The following is a 25,560-nucleotide window of genomic DNA, read 5'->3' as shown; positions in this document are numbered from 1 at the left end:
AACCGGGGAGGGGCGTAAGCAGCACTGCAGCAGTGCGCTCTGCTCGAGAGGGAGAGCGCGAGCTGTCTACGGTAATGTTCCATACGCCCTCTCCGCCCCTGCTGCTCGAGAGACAGGTGGTCGGGACACATGCCTTCATCCTCGAGCGCTCCCGGGTTAAAATAAGAAAACAAATCGGTTGACAGACAGCGGTGGGACTGCTGATCGTGAGGCAAGCGCGTCCCCGATGGAATTGGAGCCGGTGACCTCCGCGCAGCGAGCACTGGGCAGAGGAGAGAGAGGGAAAGCAAGTTGGCGAGAGAACCTCACCGATTTACGTTTCTCACCATGACTATTGCGCTGGCTGCTTTTCCGCCGCAGCGGAGGGGATCGTTATTCACTCACAGAAGGAAGAAACACACACACCTCTGAGGCAAACCGGAGAGAGAGCATTACCGGGAATTTCCTTTTGTTCCATTATTCATTTGGATCCTAATAGCTGGTGGAAGTTGTCTCGTGGGGATTATGATGGCTTCGGGTGCCGGTAAAGCCCCGCAGCCCCCCGGGCCAGGCTCCGGTAGCCTTAACGGGACTGCAGCAGACTTACCGAACATAGAGCAGGAGCTGTATGACTATCAGATGCATGGCAAGATGTGCAAGAAGATAGCTCAGCTAACCAAGGTATGAGACAGGGGAGATAGAAGATATAGCTCAGATAACCAAGGTATGAGACAGGGGAGATAGAAGATTTAGCTCAGCTAACCAAGGTATGAGACAGGGGAGATAGAAGATATAGCTCAGATAACCAAGGTATGAGACAGGGAGATAGAAGATAGCTCAGCTAACCAAGGTATGAGACAGGGGAGATAGAAGATATAGCTCAGCTAACCAAGGTATGAGACAGGGGAGATATAAGATATAGCTCAGCTAACCAAGGTATGAGACAGGGGAGATAGAAGACATAGCTCAGCTAACCAAGGTATGAGACAGGGGAGATAGAAGATATAGCTCAGATAACCAAGGTATGAGACAGGGGAGATAGAAGATTTAGCTCAGCTAACCAGAGAGAGAGATAGATAACTCAGCTAGGTAAGACTGGACAGAGAGATAGATAAAGAGAGCTCAGCTAGGTAAGACTGGACAGAGAGATAGATAAAGAGAGCTCAGCTAGGTAAGACTAGACAGAGAGATAGATAAAGAGAGCTCAGCTAGGTAAGACTAGACAGAGAGATAGATAAAGAGAGCTCAGCTCGGTAAGACTGGACAGAGAGAGAGATAGATAACTCAGCTGGTAAGACTAGACAGAGAGATAGATAGATAACTCAGCTGGTAAGACTAGACAGAGAGATAGATAAAGAGAGCTCAGCTAGGTAAGACTAGACAGAGAGATAGATAAAGAGAGCTCAGCTCGGTAAGACTGGACAGAGAGAGAGATAGATAACTCAGCTGGTAAGACTAGACAGAGAGATAGATAAAGAGAGCTCAGCTCGGTAAGACTGGACAGAGAGAGAGATAGATAAAGAGAGCTCAGCTAGGTAAGACTAGACAGAGAGATAGATAAAGAGAGCTCAGCTAGGTAAGACTAGACAGAGAGATAGATAAAGAGAGCTCAGCTAGGTAAGACTAGACAGAGAGATAGATAAAGAGAGCTCAGCTCGGTAAGACTGGACAGAGAGAGAGATAGATAACTCAGTTGGTAAGACTGGACATGGAGATAGATAGATAACTCAGCTGGTAAGACTGGACAGAGAGATAGATAACTCAGCTGGTAAGACTGGACAGAGAGAGAGATAGATAACTCAGCTGGTAAGACTGGACAGAGAGATAGATAACTCAGCTGGTAAGACTGGACAGAGAGATAGATAACTCAGCTGGTAAGACTGGACAGAGAGATAGATAACTCAGCTGGTAAGACTGGACAGAGAGATAGATAACTCAGCTGGTAAGACTGGACAGAGAGAGAGATAACTCAGCTGGTAAGACTGGACAGAGAGAGAGATAGATAACTCAGCTGGTAAGACTGGACAGAGAGATAGATAGATAACTCAGCTGGTAAGACTGGACAGAGAGATAGATAACTCAGCTGGTAAGACTCGTGACAATGCGGTTATGGCTCCTCCATCGTCCCGCGTTCACTCACTCTGTGTGTAGATGACAATCAGTGTGTGTGTCTATGTGTGTGTGTGTGTGTGTGTGTGTGTGTGTGTGTGTGTGTGTGTGTGTGTGTGTGTGTGTGTGTGTGTGTGTGTGTGTGTGTGTAGGTGAGTGGCGCCTGAAGTTTGACTGGTCAGCGTTTGTGTCTGTGTGTATTAGAATTGATGTTCATCAGCACTGGTAGGCTGGCCCTGCCTGTCTGTCTGTCTGTCTGTCCGTCCGTCCGTCCGCCCGCCCGCCCGTCCGTCCGTCCGCCCGTCCGCCCGCCCGCCCGTCTGCCCTGTCTGTCTGTCTGTCTGTCTGTCTGTCTGTCCGCCTGTCTGTCTGTCTGTCTGTCTGTCCGTCTGTCTGCCTGTCTGTCTGCCTGCCTGTCTGTCCGCCTTCCTGAACCCATTATAACACCTCTATAGATCCTGTCTGTCTGTCTGTCTGTCTGTCTGTCTGTCTGTCTGTCTGTCTGTCCGCCTTCCTGAACCCATTATAACACCTCTATAGATCATGTCTGTCTGTCTGTCCGTCCGTCCGTCCGTCCGTCCGTCCGTCCGTCCGCCTGAACCCATTATAACACCTCTATAGATCCTGTCTGTCTGTCTGTCTGTCCGTCCGTCCGTCCGTCCGTCCGTCCGTCCGTCCGTCCGCCTGAACCCATTATAACACCTCTATAGATCCTGTCTGTCTGTCTGTCTGTCCGTCCGTCCGTCCGTCCGTCCGCCTGAACCCATTATAACACCTCTATAGATCCTGTCTGTCTGTCTGTCTGTCTGTCTGTCTGTCTGTCTGTCTGTCTGTCTGTCTGTCTGTCTGTCCGTCCGTCCGTCGTCCGTCCGTCCGTCCGTCCGTCCGTCCGTCCGTCCGTCCGTCCGTCCGTCCGTCCGCCCCCCGCCTGCCTGAACCCATTATAACACCTCTATAGATCCTTCATTGATCCCTCAGAACCAATGGTCTCTTCTAAAAGACCTGGGAGTCGTGATCCCATTCTCCTGATGCAGGAAACAAATCACTGGTGGTCTGTTTTTATTGGCTGATAGTGTTGCTATTAGAAGGTGTTGGTCTGTTTCTATTGGCTGATAGTGTTGCTGTTGGAAGGTGTTGGTCTGTTTCTATTGGTTGATAGTGTTGCTATTAGAAGGTGTTGGTCTGTTTCTATTGGCTGATAGTGTTGTTATTAGAAGGTGTTGGTCTGTTTCTATTGGCTGATAGTGTTGCTATTAGAAGGTGTTGGTCTGTTTCTATTGGCTGATAGTGTTGCTATTAGAAGGTGTTGGTCTGTTTCTATTGGCTGATAGTGTTGCTATTGGAAGGTGTTGGTCTGTTTCTATTGGTTGATAGTGTTGCTATTAGAAGGTGTTGGTCTGTTTCTATTGGCTGATAGTGTTGTTATTAGAAGGTGTTGGTCTGTTTCTATTGGCTGATAGTGTTGCTGTTGGAAGGTGTTGGTCTGTTTCTATTGGCTGATAGTGTTGCTATTAGAAGGTGTTGGTCTGTTTCTATTGGCTGATAGTGTTGTTATTAGAAGGTGTTGGTCTGTTTCTATTGGCTGATAGTGTTGCTATTAGAAGGTGTTGGTCTGTTTCTATTGGCTGATAGTGTTGCTATTAGAAGGTGTTGGTCTGTTTCTATTGGCTGATAGTGTTGCTATTGGAAGGTGTTGGTCTGTTTCTATTGGTTGATAGTGTTGCTATTAGAAGGTGTTGGTCTGTTTCTATTGGCTGATAGTGTTGCTGTTGGAAGGTGTTGGTCTGTTTCTATTGGTTGATAGTGTTGCTATTAGAAGGTGTTGGTCTGTTTCTATTGGCTGATAGTGTTGCTATTAGAAGGTGTTGGTCTGTTTCTATTGGCTGATAGTGTTGCTATTAGAAGGTGTTGGTCTGTTTCTATTGGCTGATAGTGTTGCTATTGGAAGGTGTTGGTCTGTTTCTATTGGTTGATAGTGTTGCTATTGGAAGGTGTTGGTCTGTTTCTATTGGTTGATAGTGTTGCTATTGGAAGGTGTTGGTCTGTTTCTATTGGCTGATAGTGTTGCTATTGGAAGGTGTTGGTCTGTTTCTATTGGCTGATGGTGTTGCTATTAGAAGGTGTTGGTCTGTTTCTATTGGCTGATAGTGTTGCTATTAGAAGGTGTTGGTCTGTTTCTATTGGCTGATAGTGTTGCTATTAGAAGGTGTTGGTCTGTTTCTATTGGCTGATAGTGTTGTTATTAGAAGGTGTTGGTCTGTTTCTATTGGCTGATAGTGTTGCTATTAGAAGGTGTTGGTCTGTTTCTATTGGCTGATAGTGTTTCTATTAGAAGGTGTTGGTCTGTTTCTATTGGTTGATAGTGTTTCTATTAGAAGGTGTTGGTCTGTTTCTATTGGTTGATAGTGTTGTTATTAGAAGGTGTTGGTCTGTTTCTATTGGCTGATAGTGTTGCTATTAGAAGGTGTTGGTCTGTTTCTATTGGTTGATAGTGTTTCTATTAGAAGGTGTTGGTCTGTTTCTATTGGTTGATAGTGTTGCTATTAGAAGGTGTTGGTCTGTTTCTATTGGTTGATAGTGTTGCTATTAGAAGGTGTTGGTCTGTTTCTATTGGCTGATAGTGTTGTTATTAGAAGGTGTTGGTCTGTTTCTATTGGCTGATAGTGTTGCTGTTGGAAGGTGTTGGTCTGTTTCTATTGGCTGATAGTGTTGCTATTAGAAGGTGTTGGTCTGTTTCTATTGGCTGATAGTGTTGTTATTAGAAGGTGTTGATCTGTTTCTATTGGCTGATAGTGTTGCTATTAGAAGGTGTTGGTCTGTTTCTATTGGCTGATAGTGTTGCTATTAGAAGGTGTTGATCTGTTTCTATTGGCTGATAGTGTTGTTATTAGAAGGTGTTGGTCTGTTTCTATTGGCTGATAGTGTTGCTATTAGAAGGTGTTGGTCTGTTTCTATTGGCTGATAGTGTTGCTATTAGAAGGTGTTGGTCTGTTTCTATTGGCTGATAGTGTTGCTGTTGGAAGGTGTTGGTCTGTTTCTATTGGCTGATAGTGTTGCTATTAGAAGGTGTTGGTCTGTTTCTATTGGCTGATAGTGTTGCTATTAGAAGGTGTTGGTCTGTTTCTATTGGCTGATAGTGTTGCTATTAGAAGGTGTTGGTCTGTTTCTATTGGCTGATAGTGTTGTTATTAGAAGGTGTTGGTCTGTTTCTATTGGCTGATAGTGTTGCTATTAGAAGGTGTTGGTCTGTTTCTATTGGCTGATAGTGTTGTTATTAGAAGGTGTTGGTCTGTTTCTATTGGCTGATAGTGTTGCTATTAGAAGGTGTTGGTCTGTTTCTATTGGCTGATAGTGTTGCTATTAGAAGGTGTTGGTCTGTTTCTATTGGCTGATAGTGTTGTTATTAGAAGGTGTTGGTCTGTTTCTATTGGCTGATAGTGTTGCTATTAGAAGGTGTTGGTCTGTTTCTATTGGTTGATAGTGTTTCTATTAGAAGGTGTTGGTCTGTTTCTATTGGTTGATAGTGTTGCTATTAGAAGGTGTTGGTCTGTTTCTATTGGTTGATAGTGTTGCTATTAGAAGGTGTTGGTCTGTTTCTATTGGCTGATAGTGTTGTTATTAGAAGGTGTTGGTCTGTTTCTATTGGCTGATAGTGTTGCTGTTGGAAGGTGTTGGTCTGTTTCTATTGGCTGATAGTGTTGCTATTAGAAGGTGTTGGTCTGTTTCTATTGGCTGATAGTGTTGTTATTAGAAGGTGTTGGTCTGTTTCTATTGGCTGATAGTGTTGCTATTAGAAGGTGTTGGTCTGTTTCTATTGGCTGATAGTGTTGCTATTAGAAGGTGTTGGTCTGTTTCTATTGGCTGATAGTGTTGTTATTAGAAGGTGTTGGTCTGTTTCTATTGGCTGATAGTGTTGTTATTAGAAGGTGTTGGTCTGTTTCTATTGGCTGATAGTGTTGTTATTAGAAGGTGTTGGTATGTTTCTATTGGCTGATAGTGTTTCTATTAGGTGTTGGTCTGTTTCTATTGGCTGATAGTGTTGTTATTAGAATGTGTTGGTCTGTTTCTATTGGCTGATAGTGTTGTTATTAGAAGGTGTTGGTCTGTTTCTATTGGCTAATAGTGTTGCTATTAGAAGGTGTTGGTCTGTTTCTATTGGCTGATAGTGTTGCTATTAGAAGGTGTTGGTCTGTTTCTATTGGCTGATAGTGTTGTTATTAGAAGGTGTTGGTCTGTTTCTATTGGCTGATAGTGTTTCTATTAGGTGTTGGTCTGTTTCTATTGGCTGATAGTGTTGTTATTAGAATGTGTTGGTCTGTTTCTATTGGCTGATAGTGTTGCTATTAGAAGGTGTTGGTCTGTTTCTATTGGCTGATAGTGTTTCTATTAGAAGGTGTTGGTCTGTTTCTATTGGCTGATAGTGTTGCTATTAGAAGGTGTTGGTCTGTTTCTATTGGCTGATAGTGTTGCTATTAGAAGGTGTTGGTCTGTTTCTATTGGCTGATAGTGTTTCTATTAGAAGGTGTTGGTCTGTTTCTATTGGCTGATAGTGTTGCTGTTGGAAGGTGTTGGTCTGTTTCTATTGGCTGATAGTGTTGCTATTAGAAGGTGTTGGTCTGTTTCTATTGGCTGATAGTGTTGCTATTAGAAGGTGTTGGTCTGTTTCTATTGGCTGATAGTGTTGCTATTAGGATGTGTTGGTCTGTTTCTATTGGCTGATAGTGTTGTTATTAGAAGGTGTTGGTCTGTTTCTATTGGCTAATAGTGTTGCTATTAGAAGGTGTTGGTCTGTTTCTATTGGCTGATAGTGTTGCTATTAGAAGGTGTTGGTCTGTTTCTATTGGCTGATAGTGTTGTTATTAGAAGGTGTTGGTCTGTTTCTATTGGCTGATAGTGTTTCTATTAGGTGTTGGTCTGTTTCTATTGGCTGATAGTGTTGTTATTAGAATGTGTTGGTCTGTTTCTATTGGCTGATAGTGTTGCTATTAGAAGGTGTTGGTCTGTTTCTATTGGCTGATAGTGTTTCTATTAGAAGGTGTTGGTCTGTTTCTATTGGCTGATAGTGTTGCTATTAGAAGGTGTTGGTCTGTTTCTATTGGCTGATAGTGTTGCTATTAGAAGGTGTTGGTCTGTTTCTATTGGCTGATAGTGTTTCTATTAGAAGGTGTTGGTCTGTTTCTATTGGCTGATAGTGTTGCTGTTGGAAGGTGTTGGTCTGTTTCTATTGGCTGATAGTGTTGCTATTAGAAGGTGTTGGTCTGTTTCTATTGGCTGATAGTGTTGCTATTAGAAGGTGTTGGTCTGTTTCTATTGGCTGATAGTGTTGCTATTAGGTGTTGGTCTGTTTCTATTGGCTGATAGTGTTTCTATTAGAAGGTGTTGGTCTGTTTCTATTGGCTGATAGTGTTGCTGTTGGAAGGTGTTGGTCTGTTTCTATTGGCTGATAGTGTTTCTATTAGAAGGTGTTGGTCTGTTTCTATTGGCTGATAGTGTTGCTGTTGGAAGGTGTTGGTCTGTTTCTATTGGCTGATAGTGTTGCTATTAGAAGGTGTTGGTCTGTTTCTATTGGCTGATGGTGTTGCTATTAGAAGGTGTTGGTCTGTTTCTATTGGCTGATAGTGTTGCTGTTGGAAGGTGTTGGTCTGTTTCTATTGGCTGATAGTGTTGCTATTAGAAGGTGTTGGTCTGTTTCTATTGGCTGATAGTGTTGTTATTAGAAGGTGTTGATCTGTTTCTATTGGCTGATAGTGTTGCTATTAGAAGGTGTTGGTCTGTTTCTATTGGCTGATAGTGTTGCTATTAGAAGGTGTTGATCTGTTTCTATTGGCTGATAGTGTTGTTATTAGAAGGTGTTGGTCTGTTTCTATTGGCTGATAGTGTTGCTATTAGAAGGTGTTGGTCTGTTTCTATTGGCTGATAGTGTTGCTATTAGAAGGTGTTGGTCTGTTTCTATTGGCTGATAGTGTTGCTGTTGGAAGGTGTTGGTCTGTTTCTATTGGCTGATAGTGTTGCTATTAGAAGGTGTTGGTCTGTTTCTATTGGCTGATAGTGTTGCTATTAGAAGGTGTTGGTCTGTTTCTATTGGCTGATAGTGTTGTTATTAGAAGGTGTTGGTCTGTTTCTATTGGCTGATAGTGTTGTTATTAGAAGGTGTTGGTCTGTTTCTATTGGCTGATAGTGTTGCTATTAGAAGGTGTTGGTCTGTTTCTATTGGCTGATAGTGTTGTTATTAGAAGGTGTTGGTCTGTTTCTATTGGCTGATAGTGTTGCTATTAGAAGGTGTTGGTCTGTTTCTATTGGCTGATAGTGTTGCTATTAGAAGGTGTTGGTCTGTTTCTATTGGCTGATAGTGTTGTTATTAGAAGGTGTTGGTCTGTTTCTATTGGCTGATAGTGTTGTTATTAGAAGGTGTTGGTCTGTTTCTATTGGCTGATAGTGTTGTTATTAGAAGGTGTTGGTCTGTTTCTATTGGCTGATAGTGTTTCTATTAGGTGTTGGTCTGTTTCTATTGGCTGATAGTGTTGTTATTAGAATGTGTTGGTCTGTTTCTATTGGCTGATAGTGTTGTTATTAGAAGGTGTTGGTCTGTTTCTATTGGCTAATAGTGTTGCTATTAGAAGGTGTTGGTCTGTTTCTATTGGCTGATAGTGTTGCTATTAGAAGGTGTTGGTCTGTTTCTATTGGCTGATAGTGTTGCTATTAGAAGGTGTTGGTCTGTTTCTATTGGCTGATAGTGTTGCTATTGGAAGGTGTTGGTCTGTTTCTATTGGTTGATAGTGTTGCTATTGGAAGGTGTTGGTCTGTTTCTATTGGTTGATAGTGTTGCTATTGGAAGGTGTTGGTCTGTTTCTATTGGCTGATAGTGTTGCTATTGGAAGGTGTTGGTCTGTTTCTATTGGCTGATGGTGTTGCTATTAGAAGGTGTTGGTCTGTTTCTATTGGCTGATAGTGTTGCTATTAGAAGGTGTTGGTCTGTTTCTATTGGCTGATAGTGTTGCTATTAGAAGGTGTTGGTCTGTTTCTATTGGCTGATAGTGTTGTTATTAGAAGGTGTTGGTCTGTTTCTATTGGCTGATAGTGTTGCTATTAGAAGGTGTTGGTCTGTTTCTATTGGCTGATAGTGTTTCTATTAGAAGGTGTTGGTCTGTTTCTATTGGTTGATAGTGTTTCTATTAGAAGGTGTTGGTCTGTTTCTATTGGTTGATAGTGTTGTTATTAGAAGGTGTTGGTCTGTTTCTATTGGCTGATAGTGTTGCTATTAGAAGGTGTTGGTCTGTTTCTATTGGTTGATAGTGTTTCTATTAGAAGGTGTTGGTCTGTTTCTATTGGTTGATAGTGTTGCTATTAGAAGGTGTTGGTCTGTTTCTATTGGTTGATAGTGTTGCTATTAGAAGGTGTTGGTCTGTTTCTATTGGCTGATAGTGTTGTTATTAGAAGGTGTTGGTCTGTTTCTATTGGCTGATAGTGTTGCTGTTGGAAGGTGTTGGTCTGTTTCTATTGGCTGATAGTGTTGCTATTAGAAGGTGTTGGTCTGTTTCTATTGGCTGATAGTGTTGTTATTAGAAGGTGTTGATCTGTTTCTATTGGCTGATAGTGTTGCTATTAGAAGGTGTTGGTCTGTTTCTATTGGCTGATAGTGTTGCTATTAGAAGGTGTTGATCTGTTTCTATTGGCTGATAGTGTTGTTATTAGAAGGTGTTGGTCTGTTTCTATTGGCTGATAGTGTTGCTATTAGAAGGTGTTGGTCTGTTTCTATTGGCTGATAGTGTTGCTATTAGAAGGTGTTGGTCTGTTTCTATTGGCTGATAGTGTTGCTGTTGGAAGGTGTTGGTCTGTTTCTATTGGCTGATAGTGTTGCTATTAGAAGGTGTTGGTCTGTTTCTATTGGCTGATAGTGTTGCTATTAGAAGGTGTTGGTCTGTTTCTATTGGCTGATAGTGTTGCTATTAGAAGGTGTTGGTCTGTTTCTATTGGCTGATAGTGTTGTTATTAGAAGGTGTTGGTCTGTTTCTATTGGCTGATAGTGTTGCTATTAGAAGGTGTTGGTCTGTTTCTATTGGCTGATAGTGTTGTTATTAGAAGGTGTTGGTCTGTTTCTATTGGCTGATAGTGTTGCTATTAGAAGGTGTTGGTCTGTTTCTATTGGCTGATAGTGTTGCTATTAGAAGGTGTTGGTCTGTTTCTATTGGCTGATAGTGTTGTTATTAGAAGGTGTTGGTCTGTTTCTATTGGCTGATAGTGTTGCTATTAGAAGGTGTTGGTCTGTTTCTATTGGTTGATAGTGTTTCTATTAGAAGGTGTTGGTCTGTTTCTATTGGTTGATAGTGTTGCTATTAGAAGGTGTTGGTCTGTTTCTATTGGTTGATAGTGTTGCTATTAGAAGGTGTTGGTCTGTTTCTATTGGCTGATAGTGTTGTTATTAGAAGGTGTTGGTCTGTTTCTATTGGCTGATAGTGTTGCTGTTGGAAGGTGTTGGTCTGTTTCTATTGGCTGATAGTGTTGCTATTAGAAGGTGTTGGTCTGTTTCTATTGGCTGATAGTGTTGTTATTAGAAGGTGTTGGTCTGTTTCTATTGGCTGATAGTGTTGCTATTAGAAGGTGTTGGTCTGTTTCTATTGGCTGATAGTGTTGCTATTAGAAGGTGTTGGTCTGTTTCTATTGGCTGATAGTGTTGTTATTAGAAGGTGTTGGTCTGTTTCTATTGGCTGATAGTGTTGTTATTAGAAGGTGTTGGTCTGTTTCTATTGGCTGATAGTGTTGTTATTAGAAGGTGTTGGTATGTTTCTATTGGCTGATAGTGTTTCTATTAGGTGTTGGTCTGTTTCTATTGGCTGATAGTGTTGTTATTAGAATGTGTTGGTCTGTTTCTATTGGCTGATAGTGTTGTTATTAGAAGGTGTTGGTCTGTTTCTATTGGCTAATAGTGTTGCTATTAGAAGGTGTTGGTCTGTTTCTATTGGCTGATAGTGTTGCTATTAGAAGGTGTTGGTCTGTTTCTATTGGCTGATAGTGTTGTTATTAGAAGGTGTTGGTCTGTTTCTATTGGCTGATAGTGGTGTTTCTATTAGGTGTTGGTCTGTTTCTATTGGCTGATAGTGTTGTTATTAGAATGTGTTGGTCTGTTTCTATTGGCTGATAGTGTTGCTATTAGAAGGTGTTGGTCTGTTTCTATTGGCTGATAGTGTTTCTATTAGAAGGTGTTGGTCTGTTTCTATTGGCTGATAGTGTTGCTATTAGAAGGTGTTGGTCTGTTTCTATTGGCTGATAGTGTTGCTATTAGAAGGTGTTGGTCTGTTTCTATTGGCTGATAGTGTTTCTATTAGAAGGTGTTGGTCTGTTTCTATTGGCTGATAGTGTTGCTGTTGGAAGGTGTTGGTCTGTTTCTATTGGCTGATAGTGTTGCTATTAGAAGGTGTTGGTCTGTTTCTATTGGCTGATAGTGTTGCTATTAGAAGGTGTTGGTCTGTTTCTATTGGCTGATAGTGTTGCTATTAGGATGTGTTGGTCTGTTTCTATTGGCTGATAGTGTTGTTATTAGAAGGTGTTGGTCTGTTTCTATTGGCTAATAGTGTTGCTATTAGAAGGTGTTGGTCTGTTTCTATTGGCTGATAGTGTTGCTATTAGAAGGTGTTGGTCTGTTTCTATTGGCTGATAGTGTTGTTATTAGAAGGTGTTGGTCTGTTTCTATTGGCTGATAGTGTTTCTATTAGGTGTTGGTCTGTTTCTATTGGCTGATAGTGTTGTTATTAGAATGTGTTGGTCTGTTTCTATTGGCTGATAGTGTTGCTATTAGAAGGTGTTGGTCTGTTTCTATTGGCTGATAGTGTTTCTATTAGAAGGTGTTGGTCTGTTTCTATTGGCTGATAGTGTTGCTATTAGAAGGTGTTGGTCTGTTTCTATTGGCTGATAGTGTTGCTATTAGAAGGTGTTGGTCTGTTTCTATTGGCTGATAGTGTTTCTATTAGAAGGTGTTGGTCTGTTTCTATTGGCTGATAGTGTTGCTGTTGGAAGGTGTTGGTCTGTTTCTATTGGCTGATAGTGTTGCTATTAGAAGGTGTTGGTCTGTTTCTATTGGCTGATAGTGTTGCTATTAGAAGGTGTTGGTCTGTTTCTATTGGCTGATAGTGTTGCTATTAGGTGTTGGTCTGTTTCTATTGGCTGATAGTGTTTCTATTAGAAGGTGTTGGTCTGTTTCTATTGGCTGATAGTGTTGCTGTTGGAAGGTGTTGGTCTGTTTCTATTGGCTGATAGTGTTTCTATTAGAAGGTGTTGGTCTGTTTCTATTGGCTGATAGTGTTGCTGTTGGAAGGTGTTGGTCTGTTTCTATTGGCTGATAGTGTTGCTATTAGAAGGTGTTGGTCTGTTTCTATTGGCTGATGGTGTTGCTATTAGAAGGTGTTGGTCTGTTTCTATTGGCTGATAGTGTTGCTGTTGGAAGGTGTTGGTCTGTTTCTATTGGCTGATAGTGTTGCTATTAGAAGGTGTTGGTCTGTTTCTATTGGCTGATAGTGTTGTTATTAGAAGGTGTTGATCTGTTTCTATTGGCTGATAGTGTTGCTATTAGAAGGTGTTGGTCTGTTTCTATTGGCTGATAGTGTTGCTATTAGAAGGTGTTGATCTGTTTCTATTGGCTGATAGTGTTGTTATTAGAAGGTGTTGGTCTGTTTCTATTGGCTGATAGTGTTGCTATTAGAAGGTGTTGGTCTGTTTCTATTGGCTGATAGTGTTGCTATTAGAAGGTGTTGGTCTGTTTCTATTGGCTGATAGTGTTGCTGTTGGAAGGTGTTGGTCTGTTTCTATTGGCTGATAGTGTTGCTATTAGAAGGTGTTGGTCTGTTTCTATTGGCTGATAGTGTTGCTATTAGAAGGTGTTGGTCTGTTTCTATTGGCTGATAGTGTTGTTATTAGAAGGTGTTGGTCTGTTTCTATTGGCTGATAGTGTTGTTATTAGAAGGTGTTGGTCTGTTTCTATTGGCTGATAGTGTTGCTATTAGAAGGTGTTGGTCTGTTTCTATTGGCTGATAGTGTTGTTATTAGAAGGTGTTGGTCTGTTTCTATTGGCTGATAGTGTTGCTATTAGAAGGTGTTGGTCTGTTTCTATTGGCTGATAGTGTTGCTATTAGAAGGTGTTGGTCTGTTTCTATTGGCTGATAGTGTTGTTATTAGAAGGTGTTGGTCTGTTTCTATTGGCTGATAGTGTTGTTATTAGAAGGTGTTGGTCTGTTTCTATTGGCTGATAGTGTTGTTATTAGAAGGTGTTGGTCTGTTTCTATTGGCTGATAGTGTTTCTATTAGGTGTTGGTCTGTTTCTATTGGCTGATAGTGTTGTTATTAGAATGTGTTGGTCTGTTTCTATTGGCTGATAGTGTTGTTATTAGAAGGTGTTGGTCTGTTTCTATTGGCTAATAGTGTTGCTATTAGAAGGTGTTGGTCTGTTTCTATTGGCTGATAGTGTTGCTATTAGAAGGTGTTGGTCTGTTTCTATTGGCTGATAGTGTTGTTATTAGAAGGTGTTGGTCTGTTTCTATTGGCTGATAGTGTTTCTATTAGGTGTTGGTCTGTTTCTATTGGCTGATAGTGTTGTTATTAGAATGTGTTGGTCTGTTTCTATTGGCTGATAGTGTTGCTATTAGAAGGTGTTGGTCTGTTTCTATTGGCTGATAGTGTTTCTATTAGAAGGTGTTGGTCTGTTTCTATTGGCTGATAGTGTTGCTATTAGAAGGTGTTGGTCTGTTTCTATTGGCTGATAGTGTTGCTATTAGAAGGTGTTGGTCTGTTTCTATTGGCTGATAGTGTTGCTATTAGAAGGTGTTGGTCTGTTTCTATTGGCTGATAGTGTTTCTATTAGAAGGTGTTGGTCTGTTTCTATTGGCTGATAGTGTTGCTGTTGGAAGGTGTTGGTCTGTTTCTATTGGCTGATAGTGTTTCTATTAGAAGGTGTTGGTCTGTTTCTATTGGCTGATAGTGTTGCTGTTGGAAGGTGTTGGTCTGTTTCTATTGGCTGATAGTGTTGCTATTAGAAGGTGTTGGTCTGTTTCTATTGGCTGATGGTGTTGCTATTAGAAGGTGTTGGTCTGTTTCTATTGGCTGATAGTGTTGCTGTTGGAAGGTGTTGGTCTGTTTCTATTGGCTGATAGTGTTGCTATTAGAAGGTGTTGGTCTGTTTCTATTGGCTGATGGTGTTGCTATTAGAAGGTGTTGGTCTGTTTCTATTGGCTGATAGTGTTGCTGTTGGAAGGTGTTGGTCTGTTTCTATTGGCTGATAGTGTTGCTATTAGAAGGTGTTGGTCTGTTTCTATTGGCTGATAGTGTTGTTATTAGAAGGTGTTGATCTGTTTCTATTGGCTGATAGTGTTGCTATTAGAAGGTGTTGGTCTGTTTCTATTGGCTGATAGTGTTGCTATTAGAAGGTGTTGATCTGTTTCTATTGGCTGATAGTGTTGTTATTAGAAGGTGTTGGTCTGTTTCTATTGGCTGATAGTGTTGCTATTAGAAGGTGTTGGTCTGTTTCTATTGGCTGATAGTGTTGCTATTAGAAGGTGTTGGTCTGTTTCTATTGGCTGATAGTGTTGCTGTTGGAAGGTGTTGGTCTGTTTCTATTGGCTGATAGTGTTGCTATTAGAAGGTGTTGGTCTGTTTCTATTGGCTGATAGTGTTGCTATTAGAAGGTGTTGGTCTGTTTCTATTGGCTGATAGTGTTGTTATTAGAAGGTGTTGGTCTGTTTCTATTGGCTGATAGTGTTGTTATTAGAAGGTGTTGGTCTGTTTCTATTGGCTGATAGTGTTGCTATTAGAAGGTGTTGGTCTGTTTCTATTGGCTGATAGTGTTGTTATTAGAAGGTGTTGGTCTGTTTCTATTGGCTGATAGTGTTGCTATTAGAAGGTGTTGGTCTGTTTCTATTGGCTGATAGTGTTGCTATTAGAAGGTGTTGGTCTGTTTCTATTGGCTGATAGTGTTGTTATTAGAAGGTGTTGGTCTGTTTCTATTGGCTGATAGTGTTGTTATTAGAAGGTGTTGGTCTGTTTCTATTGGCTGATAGTGTTGTTATTAGAAGGTGTTGGTCTGTTTCTATTGGCTGATAGTGTTTCTATTAGGTGTTGGTCTGTTTCTATTGGCTGATAGTGTTGTTATTAGAATGTGTTGGTCTGTTTCTATTGGCTGATAGTGTTGTTATTAGAAGGTGTTGGTCTGTTTCTATTGGCTAATAGTGTTGCTATTAGAAGGTGTTGGTCTGTTTCTATTGGCTGATAGTGTTGCTATTAGAAGGTGTTGGTCTGTTTCTATTGGCTGATAGTGTTGTTATTAGAAGGTGTTGGTCTGTTTCTATTGGCTGATAGTGTTTCTATTAGGTGTTGGTCTGTTTCTATTGGCTGATAGTGTTGTTATTAGAATGTGTTGGTCTGTTTCTATTGGCTGATAGTGTTGCTATTAGAAGGTGTTGGTCTGTTTCTATTGGCTGATAGTGTTTCTATTAGAAGGTGTTGGTCTGTTTCTATTGGCTGATAGTGTTGCTATTAGAAGGTGTTGGTCTGTTTCTATTGGCTGATAGTGTTGCTATTAGAAGGTGTTGGTCTGTTTCTATTGGCTGATAGTGTTGCTATTAGAAGGTGTTGGTCTGTTTCTATTGGCTGATAGTGTTTCTATTAGAAGGTGTTGGTCTGTTTCTATTGGCTGATAGTGTTGCTGTTGGAAGGTGTTGGTCTGTTTCTATTGGCTGATAGTGTTTCTATTAGAAGGTGTTGGTCTGTTTCTATTGGCTGATAGTGTTGCTGTTGGAAGGTGTTGGTCTGTTTCTATTGGCTGATAGTGTTGCTATTAGAAGGTGTTGGTCTGTTTCTATTGGCTGATGGTGTTGCTATTAGAAGGTGTTGGTCTGTTTCTATTGGCTGATAGTGTTGCTGTTGGAAGGTGTTGGTCTGTTTCTATTGGCTGATAGTGTTGCTATTAGAAGGTGTTGGTCTGTTTCTATTGGCTGATAGTGTTTCTATTAGAAGGTGTTGGTCTGTTTCTATTGGCTAATAGTGTTGCTATTGGAAGGTGTTGGTCTGTTTCTATTGGCTGATAGTGTTTCTATTAGAAGGTGTTGGTCTGTTTCTATTGGCTAATAGTGTTGCTATTAGAAGGTGTTGGTCTGTTTCTATTGGCTGATAGTGTTGCTATTGGAAGGTGTTGGTCTGTTTCTATTGGCTGATAGTGTTGCTGTTGGAAGGTGTTGGTCTGTTTCTATTGGCTGATAGTGTTGTTATTAGAAGGTGTTGGTCTGTTTCTATTGGCTGATAGTGTTTCTATTAGAAGGTGTTGGTCTGTTTCTATTGGCTGATAGTGTTGCTATTAGAAGGTGTTGGTCTGTTTCTATTGGCTGATAGTTGCTATAACAGAGGTTAGTGTTCCTCAACTCTGGTTAAACTACTGGTTAAACTACTCCTCCAGTACCCTACACACACCTGGTTAAACTACTGGTTAAACTACTCCTCCAGTACCCTACACACACCTGGTTAAACTACTGGTTAAACTACTGGTTAAACTACTCCTCCAGTACCCTACACACACCTGGTTAAACTACTGGTTAAACTACTCCTCCAGTACCCTACACACACCTAGTTAAACTACTGATTAAACTACTGGTTAAACTACTGATTAAACTACTCCTCCAGTACCCTACACACACCTGGTTAAACTACTGGTTAAACTACTGGTTAAACTACTCCTCCAGTACCCTACACACACCTGGTTAAACTACTGGTTAAACTACTGGTTAAACTACTGGTTAAACTACTCCTCCAGTACCCTACACACACCTGGTTAAACTACTGGTTAAACTACTGGTTAAACTACTCCTCCAGTACCCTACACACACCTGGTTAAACTACTGGTTAAACTACTCCTCCAGTACCCTACACACACCTGGTTAAACTACTGGTTAAACTACTGGTTAAACTACTGGTTAAACTACTGGTTAAACTACTCCTCCAGTACCCTACACACACCTGGTTAAACTACTGGTTAAACTACTGGTTAAACTACTCCTCCAGTACCCTACACACACCTGGTTAAACTACTGGTTAAACTACTGGTTAAACTACTGGTTAAACTACTCCTCCAGTACCCTACACACACCTGGTTAAACTACTGGTTAAACTACTGGTTAAACTACTGGTTAAACTACTCCTCCAGTACCCTACACACACCTGGTTAAACTACTGGTTAAACTACTGGTTAAACTACTCCTCCAGTACCCTACACACACCTGGTTAAACTACTGGTTAAACTACTGGTTAAACTACTCCTCCAGTACCCTACACACACCTGGTTAAACTACTGGTTAAACTACTCCTCCAGTACCCTACACACACCTGGTTAAACTACTGGTTAAACTACTCCTCCAGTACCCTACACACACTTGGTTAAACTACTGGTTAAACTACTGGTTAAACTACTGATTAAACTACTGGTTAAACTACTGGTTAAACTACTGATTAAACTACTGGTTAAACTACTGATTAAACTACTGGTTAAACTACTCCTCCAGTACCCTACACACACCTGGTTAAACTACTGGTTAAACTACTGGTTAAACTACTGATTAAACTACTGGTTAAACTACTCCTCCAGTACCCTACACACACCTGGGTAAACTACTGATTAAACTACTGGTTAAACTACTCCTCCAGTACCCTACACACACCTGGTTAAACTACTGGTTAAACTACTGGTTAAACTACTCCTCCAGTACCCTACACACACCTGGTTAAACTACTGATTAAACTACTGGTTAAACTACTGGTTAAACTACTGGGTAAACTACTGGTTAAACTACTGACTAAACTACTGGTTAAACTACTGGTTCAACTACTGGTTAAACTACTGATTAAACTACTGGTTAAACTACTGGTTAAACTACTGATTAAACTACTGATTAAACTACTGGTTAAACTACTGATTAAACTACTGGTTAAACTACTGGTTAAACTACTGGTTAAACTACTCCTCCAGTACCCTACACACACCTGCTTAAACTACTGGTTAAACTACTGCTTAAACTACTGGTTAAACTACTCCTCCAGTACCCTACACACACCTGGTTAAACTACTGGTTAAACTACTGGTTAAACTACTGGTTAAACTACTCCTCCAGTACCCTACACACACCTGGTTAAACTACTGGTTAAACTACTGATTAAACTACTGATTAAACTACTGGTTAAACTACTAGTTAAACTACTGGTTAAACTACTGGTTAAACTACTGGTTAAACTACTCCTCCAGTACCCTACACACACCTGGGTAAACTACTGGTTAAACTACTGATTAAACTACTGGTTAAACTACTGGTTAAACTACTGGTTAAACTACTGGTTAAACTACTGATTAAACTACTGGCTATACTACTGGTTAAACTACTGGTTAAACTACTGGTTAAACTACTGATTAAACTACTGGTTAAACTACTGATTAAACTACTGGTTAAACTACTGGTTAAACTACTCCTCCAGTACCCTACACACACCTGGTTAAACTACTGGTTAAACTACTGGTTAAACTACTGATTAAACTACTGGTTAAACTACTGGTTAAACTACTCCTCCAGTACCCTACACACACCTGGTTAAACTACTGGTTAAACTACTGGTTAAACTACTGGTTAAACTACTGATTAAACTACTGGTTAAACTACTGGTTAAACTACTGATTAAACTACTGGTTAAACTACTGGTTAAACTACTGGTTAAACTACTGATTAAACTACTGGTCAAACTACTGGTTAAACTACTGACTAAACTACTGGTTAAACTACTGGTTAAACTACTCCTCCAGTACCCTACACACACCTGGTTAAACTACTGGTTAAACTACTGGTTAAACTACTCCTCCAGTACCCTACACACACCTGATTAAACTACTGGTTAAACTACTGATTAAACTACTGGTTAAACTACTGGTTAAACTACTGGTTAAACTACTGGTTAAACTACTGGTTAAACTACTGACTAAACTACTGACTAAACTACTGGTTAAACTACTGATTAAACTACTGGTCAAACTACTGGTTAAACTACTGGTTAAACTACTGGTTAAACTACTCCTCCAGTACCCTACACACACCTGATTAAACTACTGGTTAAACTACTGGTTAAACTACTGGTTAAACTACTGGGTAAACTACTGACTAAACTACTGGTTAAACTACTGGTTAAACTACTGATTAAACTACTGGTCAAACTACTGGTTAAACTACTGGTTAAACTAATGGTTAAACTACTGGTTAAACTACTCCTCCAGTACCCTACACACACCTGATTAAACTACTGGTTAAACTACTGGTTAAACTACTGGGTAAACTACTGATTAAACTACTGGTTAAACTACTGGTTAAACTACTGATTAAACTACTGGTTAAACTACTGGTTAAACTACTCCTCCAGTACCCTACACACACCTGATTAAACTACTGGTTAAACTACTGGTTAAACTACTGGTCAAACTACTGGTTAAACTACTGGTTAAACTACTGGTTAAACTACTGATTAAACTACTGGTTAAACTACTGGTTAAACTGGTTAAACTACTGATTAAACTACTGGTTAAACTACTGATTAAACTACTGGTTAAACTACTGGTTAAACTACTGGTTAAACTACTGGTTAAACTACTGGTTAAGGACAGAGGATAGAGAGCCTGGTAGTTGGACCTAATACTACAGATGGTATTTGGGTCCATGTTAGTGGATGTTAGTTATTGGGTAATATCGTCTAGGCTGGGTGGTAGGGCTTCACTAAAGCCTCGTGGGTAATAGCGTCTAGGCTGGGTGGTAGGGCTTCACTAAAGCCTCTTGGGTAATAGCGTCTAGGCTGGGTGGTAGGGCTTCACTAAAGCCTCTTGGGTAATAGCGTCTAGGCTGGGTGGTAAGGGCTTCACTAAAGCCTCTTGGGTAATAGCGTCTAGGCTGGGTGGTAGGGCTTCACTAAAGCCTCGTGGGTAATAGTGTCTAGGCTGGGTGGTAGGGCTTCACTAAAGCCTCTTGGGTCATAGCGTCTAGGCTGGGTGGTAGGGCTTCACTAAAGCCTCTTGGGTAATAGCGTCTAGGCTGGGTGGTAGGGCTTCACTAAAGCCTCGTGGGTAATAGCGTCTAGGCTGGGTGGTAAGGGCTTCACTAAAGCCTCGTGGGTAATAGCGTCTAGGCTGGGTGGTAAGGGCTTCACTAAAGCCTCTTGGGTAATAGCGTCTAGGCTGGGTGGTAGGGCTTCACTAAAGCCTCGTGGGTAATAGCGTCTAGGCTGGGTGGTAAGGGCTTCACTAAAGCCTATTAGGTAATAGCGTCTAGGCTGGGTGGTGTGGTGTGGGGCGGGTGATATGCAGGGAATGTCTGACAGTAATGTTCCAGCCGTGCACTGCAGACAGAGAGGAGTCACCATAAAACCCTCCTCGGTTGTACACACACACACACACACACACACCCCTCCCCTCCAGAGGGTAGTCTCGTGGTTGGAGTAGTAACCCAACAAGAGACACACACCCCTCCCCTCCAGAGGGTAGTCTAGTGGTTGGAGTAGTAACCCACACACACAGAGACACACACCCCTCCCCTCCAGAGGGTAGTCTCGTGGTTGGAGTAGTAACCCAACAAGAGACACACACCCCTCCCCTCCAGAGGGTAGTCTAGTGGTTGGAGTAGTAACCCAACAAGAGACACACACCCCTCCCCTCCAGAGGGTAGTCTAGTGGTTGGAGTAGTAACACACACAGAGACACACACCCCTCCCCTCCAGAGGGTAGTCTAGTGGTTGGAGTAGTAACCCACACAGAGACACACACCCCTCCCCCTCCAGAGGGTAGTCTAGTGGTTGGAGTAGTAACCCAACAAGAGACACACACCCTCCCCCTCCAGAGGGTAGTCTCGTGGTTGGAGTAGTAACCCAACAAGAGACACACACCCCTCCCCTCCAGAGGGTAGTCTCGTGGTTGGACTAGTAACCCAACAAGAGACACACACCCTCCCCTCCAGAGGGTAGTCTAGTGGTTGGAGTAGTAACCCAACAAGAGACACACACCCCTCCCCTCCAGAGGGTAGTCTAGTGGTTGGAGTAGTAACCCACACAGAGACACACACCCTCCCCCCTCCAGAGGGTAGTCTAGTGGTTGGAGTAGTAACCCACACACACAGAGACACACACCCCTCCCCTCCAGAGGGTAGTCTAGTGGTTGGAGTAGTAACCCAACAAGAGACACACACCCCTCCCCTCCAGAGGGTAGTCTAGTGGTTGGAGTAGTAACCCACACACACAGAGACACACACCCCTCCCCTCCAGAGGGTAGTCTAGTGGTTGGAGTAGTAACACACACAGAGACACACACCCCTCCCCCCTCCAGAGGGTAGTCTAGTGGTTGGAGTAGTAACCCACACAGAGACACACACCCTCCCCTCCAGAGGGTAGTCTAGTGGTTGGAGTAGTAACCCACACAGAGACACACACCCCTCCCCTCCAGAGGGTAGTCTCGTGGTTGGAGTAGTAACCCACACAGAGACACACACCCCTCCCCTCCAGAGGGTAGTCTAGTGGTTGGAGTAGTAACCCACACACACAGAGACACACACCCTCCCCTCCAGAGGGTAGTCTAGTGGTTGGAGTAGTAACCCACACAGAGACACACACCCCTCCCCCCCTCCAGAGGGTAGTCTAGTGGTTGGAGTAGTAACCCACACAGAGACACACACCCCTCCCCCCCTCCAGAGGGTAGTCTAGTGGTTGGAGTAGTAACCCACACACACAGAGACACACACCCCTCCCCCCCTCCAGAGGGTAGTCTAGTGGTTGGACTAGTAACCGAAAGGTTGCAAGTTCATATCCCAAGCTGACAAGGTACAAATCTGTCGTTCTGCCCCCTGAACAGGCAGTTAACCCACTGTTCCCAGGCCGTCATTGAAAATAAGAATTTGTTCTTAACTGACTTGCCTGGTTAAATAAAGGTAAAAAAATATATATATATATATTAAAAATATATACTGTTTACATCCTGAATGACCTCTAGTAACGTGTGATTTAAGACATGGCTACTGATTGATCATATCGATAGATATCGACCTGAACATTAATCTCTTTCCTCTCGTCTCACCTCCGTCCTCCCCTCTTTTAATCAAAACGTCAGGTGATCTATTCTCTGAACACTAAGAACGAAGAGCAGGAGGCGGCCCTTCAGGCCGTCAGCCACGCCCACCAGGAAGAGCTGAGGCGGGTTACCACGGGGACGTGTACCGAGGGGGAGGAGTCGGTAGTGCTTAGGACACGCCTCTCAGAGCTGCAGGAAACTCTAGCTCAGGTACCCCGTCTGCCCGTCCAACATCTCCGTCTGTTACCCAGTCTGTTCCAGTGTGGATCACCACAGCTTAATTAACTCTGTGTGTCTCTACGCCTCCAGGTTCAGGTAGACTTTGAGAGCTACCGTGTCCAGGCGGAGGAGAGGGATCGTGGGGTAGAGGCAGAGCTAAGGAGGGACTATGAGGAAAAGCTCCAGGCTCTGGGGCTGGAGAGACAGGAGACCCAGGCCCAACTCAACACGGCCCACGACGAGAGTCTCCGACTGGGGAGAGAGCTGGAGACGGCTGGGGAGGCTGCGCAGTGCCTGGGGGTTCAATGTGATGAACTACGGAGGAAAGGAGAAGAGGAGCGAGGGAAAGGGAAGGAGGAGGAGACGGAGAGAATGCGACTCCTCTCGGAGGAGGTGAAGACTCTGAGGAAAGGGAAGGAGCGAGCAGAGGAAGAGAGGGAGAGAGCAGGGAGAGAGGAGAGGGAGAAGTGGGAGAGGGAGAGAGCAGAGAGAGAGGAGAGGGAGAAGTGGGAGAGGGAGAGAGCAATGAGAGAGGAGAGGGAGAAGTGGGAGACGAGGATGAAGGAGGTGACAGAGGAGAAGGAGGAGTTGAAGAGGAGCATGGAGGAGGCGCGCAGGGAGGAGAGAGAGGAGGAGGAGAAGAGAGGGATGAGTACAGTACTGAGAGAGAGAGTGAGGAAGGCGGAGGGAGAGATGGAGGGCAGTCTGCAGCGACTCAACGAGAGCAAGAGACACGCTGCCAAACTACAGGACAGAATACAGGTACTCACCCTAACAGGACAGAATACAGGTACTCACCCTAACAGGACAGAATACAGGTACTCACCCTAACAGGACAGAATACAGGTACTCACCCTAACAGGACAGAATACAGGTACTCACCCTAACAGGACGGAATACAGGTACTCACCCTAACAGGACGGAATACAGGTACTCACCCTAACAGGACAGAATACAGGTACTCACCCTAACAGGACAGAATACAGGTACTCACCCTAACAGGACGGAATACAGGTACTCACCCTAACAGGACGGAATACAGGTACTCACCCTAACAGGACGGAATACAGGTACTCACCCTAACAGGACGGAATACAGGTACTCACCCTAACAGGACGGAATACAGGTACTCACCCTAACAGGACAGAATACAGGTACTCACCCTAACAGGACAGAATACAGGTACTCACCCTAACAGGACAGAATACAGGTACTCACCCTAACAGGACAGAATACAGGTACTCACCCTAACAGGACAGAATACAGGTACTCCCCCTAACAGGACAGAATACAGGTACTCACCCTAACAGGACGGAATACAGGTACTCACCCTAACAGGACAGAATACAGGTACTCACCCTAACAGGACAGAATACAGGTACTCACCCTAACAGGACAGAATACAGGTACTCACCCTAACAGGACAGAATACAGGTACTCACCCTAACAGGACAGAATACAGGTACTCACCCTAACAGGACAGAATACAGGTACTCCCCTAACAGGACAGAATACAGGTACTCCCCTAACAGGACAGAATACAGGTACTCACCCTAACAGGACAGAATACAGGTACTCACCCTAACAGGACAGAATACAGGTACTCACCCTAACAGGACAGAATACAGGTACTCCCCTAACAGGACAGAATACAGGTACTCACCCTAACAGGACAGAATACAGGTACTCCCCTAACAGGACAGAATAAAGGTACTCACCCTAACAGGACAGAATACAGGTACTCACCCTAACAGGACAGAATACAGGTACTCACCCTAACAGGACAGAATACAGGTACTCACCCTAACAGGACAGAATACAGGTACTCACCCTAACAGGACAGAATACAGGTACTCACCCTAACAGGACAGAATACAGGTACTCACCCTAACAGGACAGAATACAGGTACTCACCCTAACAGGACAGAATACAGGTACTCCCCTAACAGGACAGAATACAGGTACTTACCCTAACAGGTCAGAATACAGGTACTCCCCCTAACAGGACAGAATACAGGTACTCACCCTAACAGGACAGAATACAGGTACTCACCCTAACAGGACGGAATACAGGTACTCACCCTAACAGGACAGAATACAGGTACTCACCCTAACAGGACAGAATACAGGTACTCACCCTAACAGGACAGAATACAGGTACTCACCCTAACAGGACGGAATACAGGTACTCACCCTAACAGGACAGAATACAGGTACTCACCCTAACAGGACAGAATACAGGTACTCACCCTAACAGGACGGAATACAGGTACTCACCCTAACAGGACAGAATACAGGTACTCACCCTAACAGGACAGAATACAGGTACTCACCCTAACAGGACAGAATACAGGTACTCACCCTAACAGGACGGAATACAGGTACTCACCCTAACAGGACAGAATACAGGTACTCACCCTAACAGGACAGAATACAGGTACTCACCCTAACAGGACAGAATACAGGTACTCCCCTAACAGGACAGAATATAGGTACTCACCCTAACAGGACAGAATACAGGTACTCACCCTAACAGGACAGAATACAGGTACTCACCCTAACAGGACAGAATACAGGTACTCACCCTAACAGGACAGAATACAGGTACTCCCCTAACAGGACAGAATACAGGTACTCACCCTAACAGGACAGAATACAGGTACTCACCCTAACAGGACAGAATACAGGTACTCACCCTAACAGGACAGAATACAGGTACTCACCCTAACAGGACAGAATACAGGTACTCACCCTAACAGGACAGAATACAGGTACTCACCCTAACAGGACAGAATACAGGTACTCACCCTAACAGGACAGAATACAGGTACTCACCCTAACAGGACAGAATACAGGTACTCACCCTAACAGGACAGAATACAGGTACTCACCCTAACAGGACAGAATACAGGTACTCACCCTAACAGGACAGAATACAGGTACTCCCCCTAACAGGACAGAATACAGGTACTCACCCTAACAGGACAGAATACAGGTACTCACCCTAACAGGACAGAATACAGGTACTCACCCTAACAGGACAGAATACAGGTACTCACCCTAACAGGACAGAATACAGGTACTCACCCTAACAGGACAGAATACAGGTACTCACCCTAACAGGACAGAATACAGGTACTCACCCT

The 25,560-nt window shown here is 42.9% G+C and overlaps 1 protein-coding gene across 1 annotated transcript in view; it reads left to right on the top strand.

Moving 5' to 3' along the window:
* Positions 1 to 286: 286 nt before the first annotated feature.
* LOC127917825 (trichohyalin-like) overlaps positions 287 to 25,560 on the top strand; it is a 94,964-nt gene continuing 69,690 nt past the window's right edge. Inside the window, 3 exon segments of the mRNA XM_052500883.1 lie at positions 287 to 660; positions 22,235 to 22,405; positions 22,505 to 23,176. Of these exon segments, the coding sequence (XP_052356843.1) occupies positions 508 to 660; positions 22,235 to 22,405; positions 22,505 to 23,176 (996 nt within the window). The 5' untranslated portion in view covers positions 287 to 507.

The sequence above is a fragment of the Oncorhynchus keta genome, unplaced genomic scaffold, assembly GCF_023373465.1.
Source record: "Oncorhynchus keta strain PuntledgeMale-10-30-2019 unplaced genomic scaffold, Oket_V2 Un_contig_12248_pilon_pilon, whole genome shotgun sequence".
Lineage (NCBI taxonomy): Eukaryota > Metazoa > Chordata > Actinopteri > Salmoniformes > Salmonidae > Oncorhynchus > Oncorhynchus keta.
This window is presented reverse-complemented; position numbering and strand designations above follow the sequence as displayed.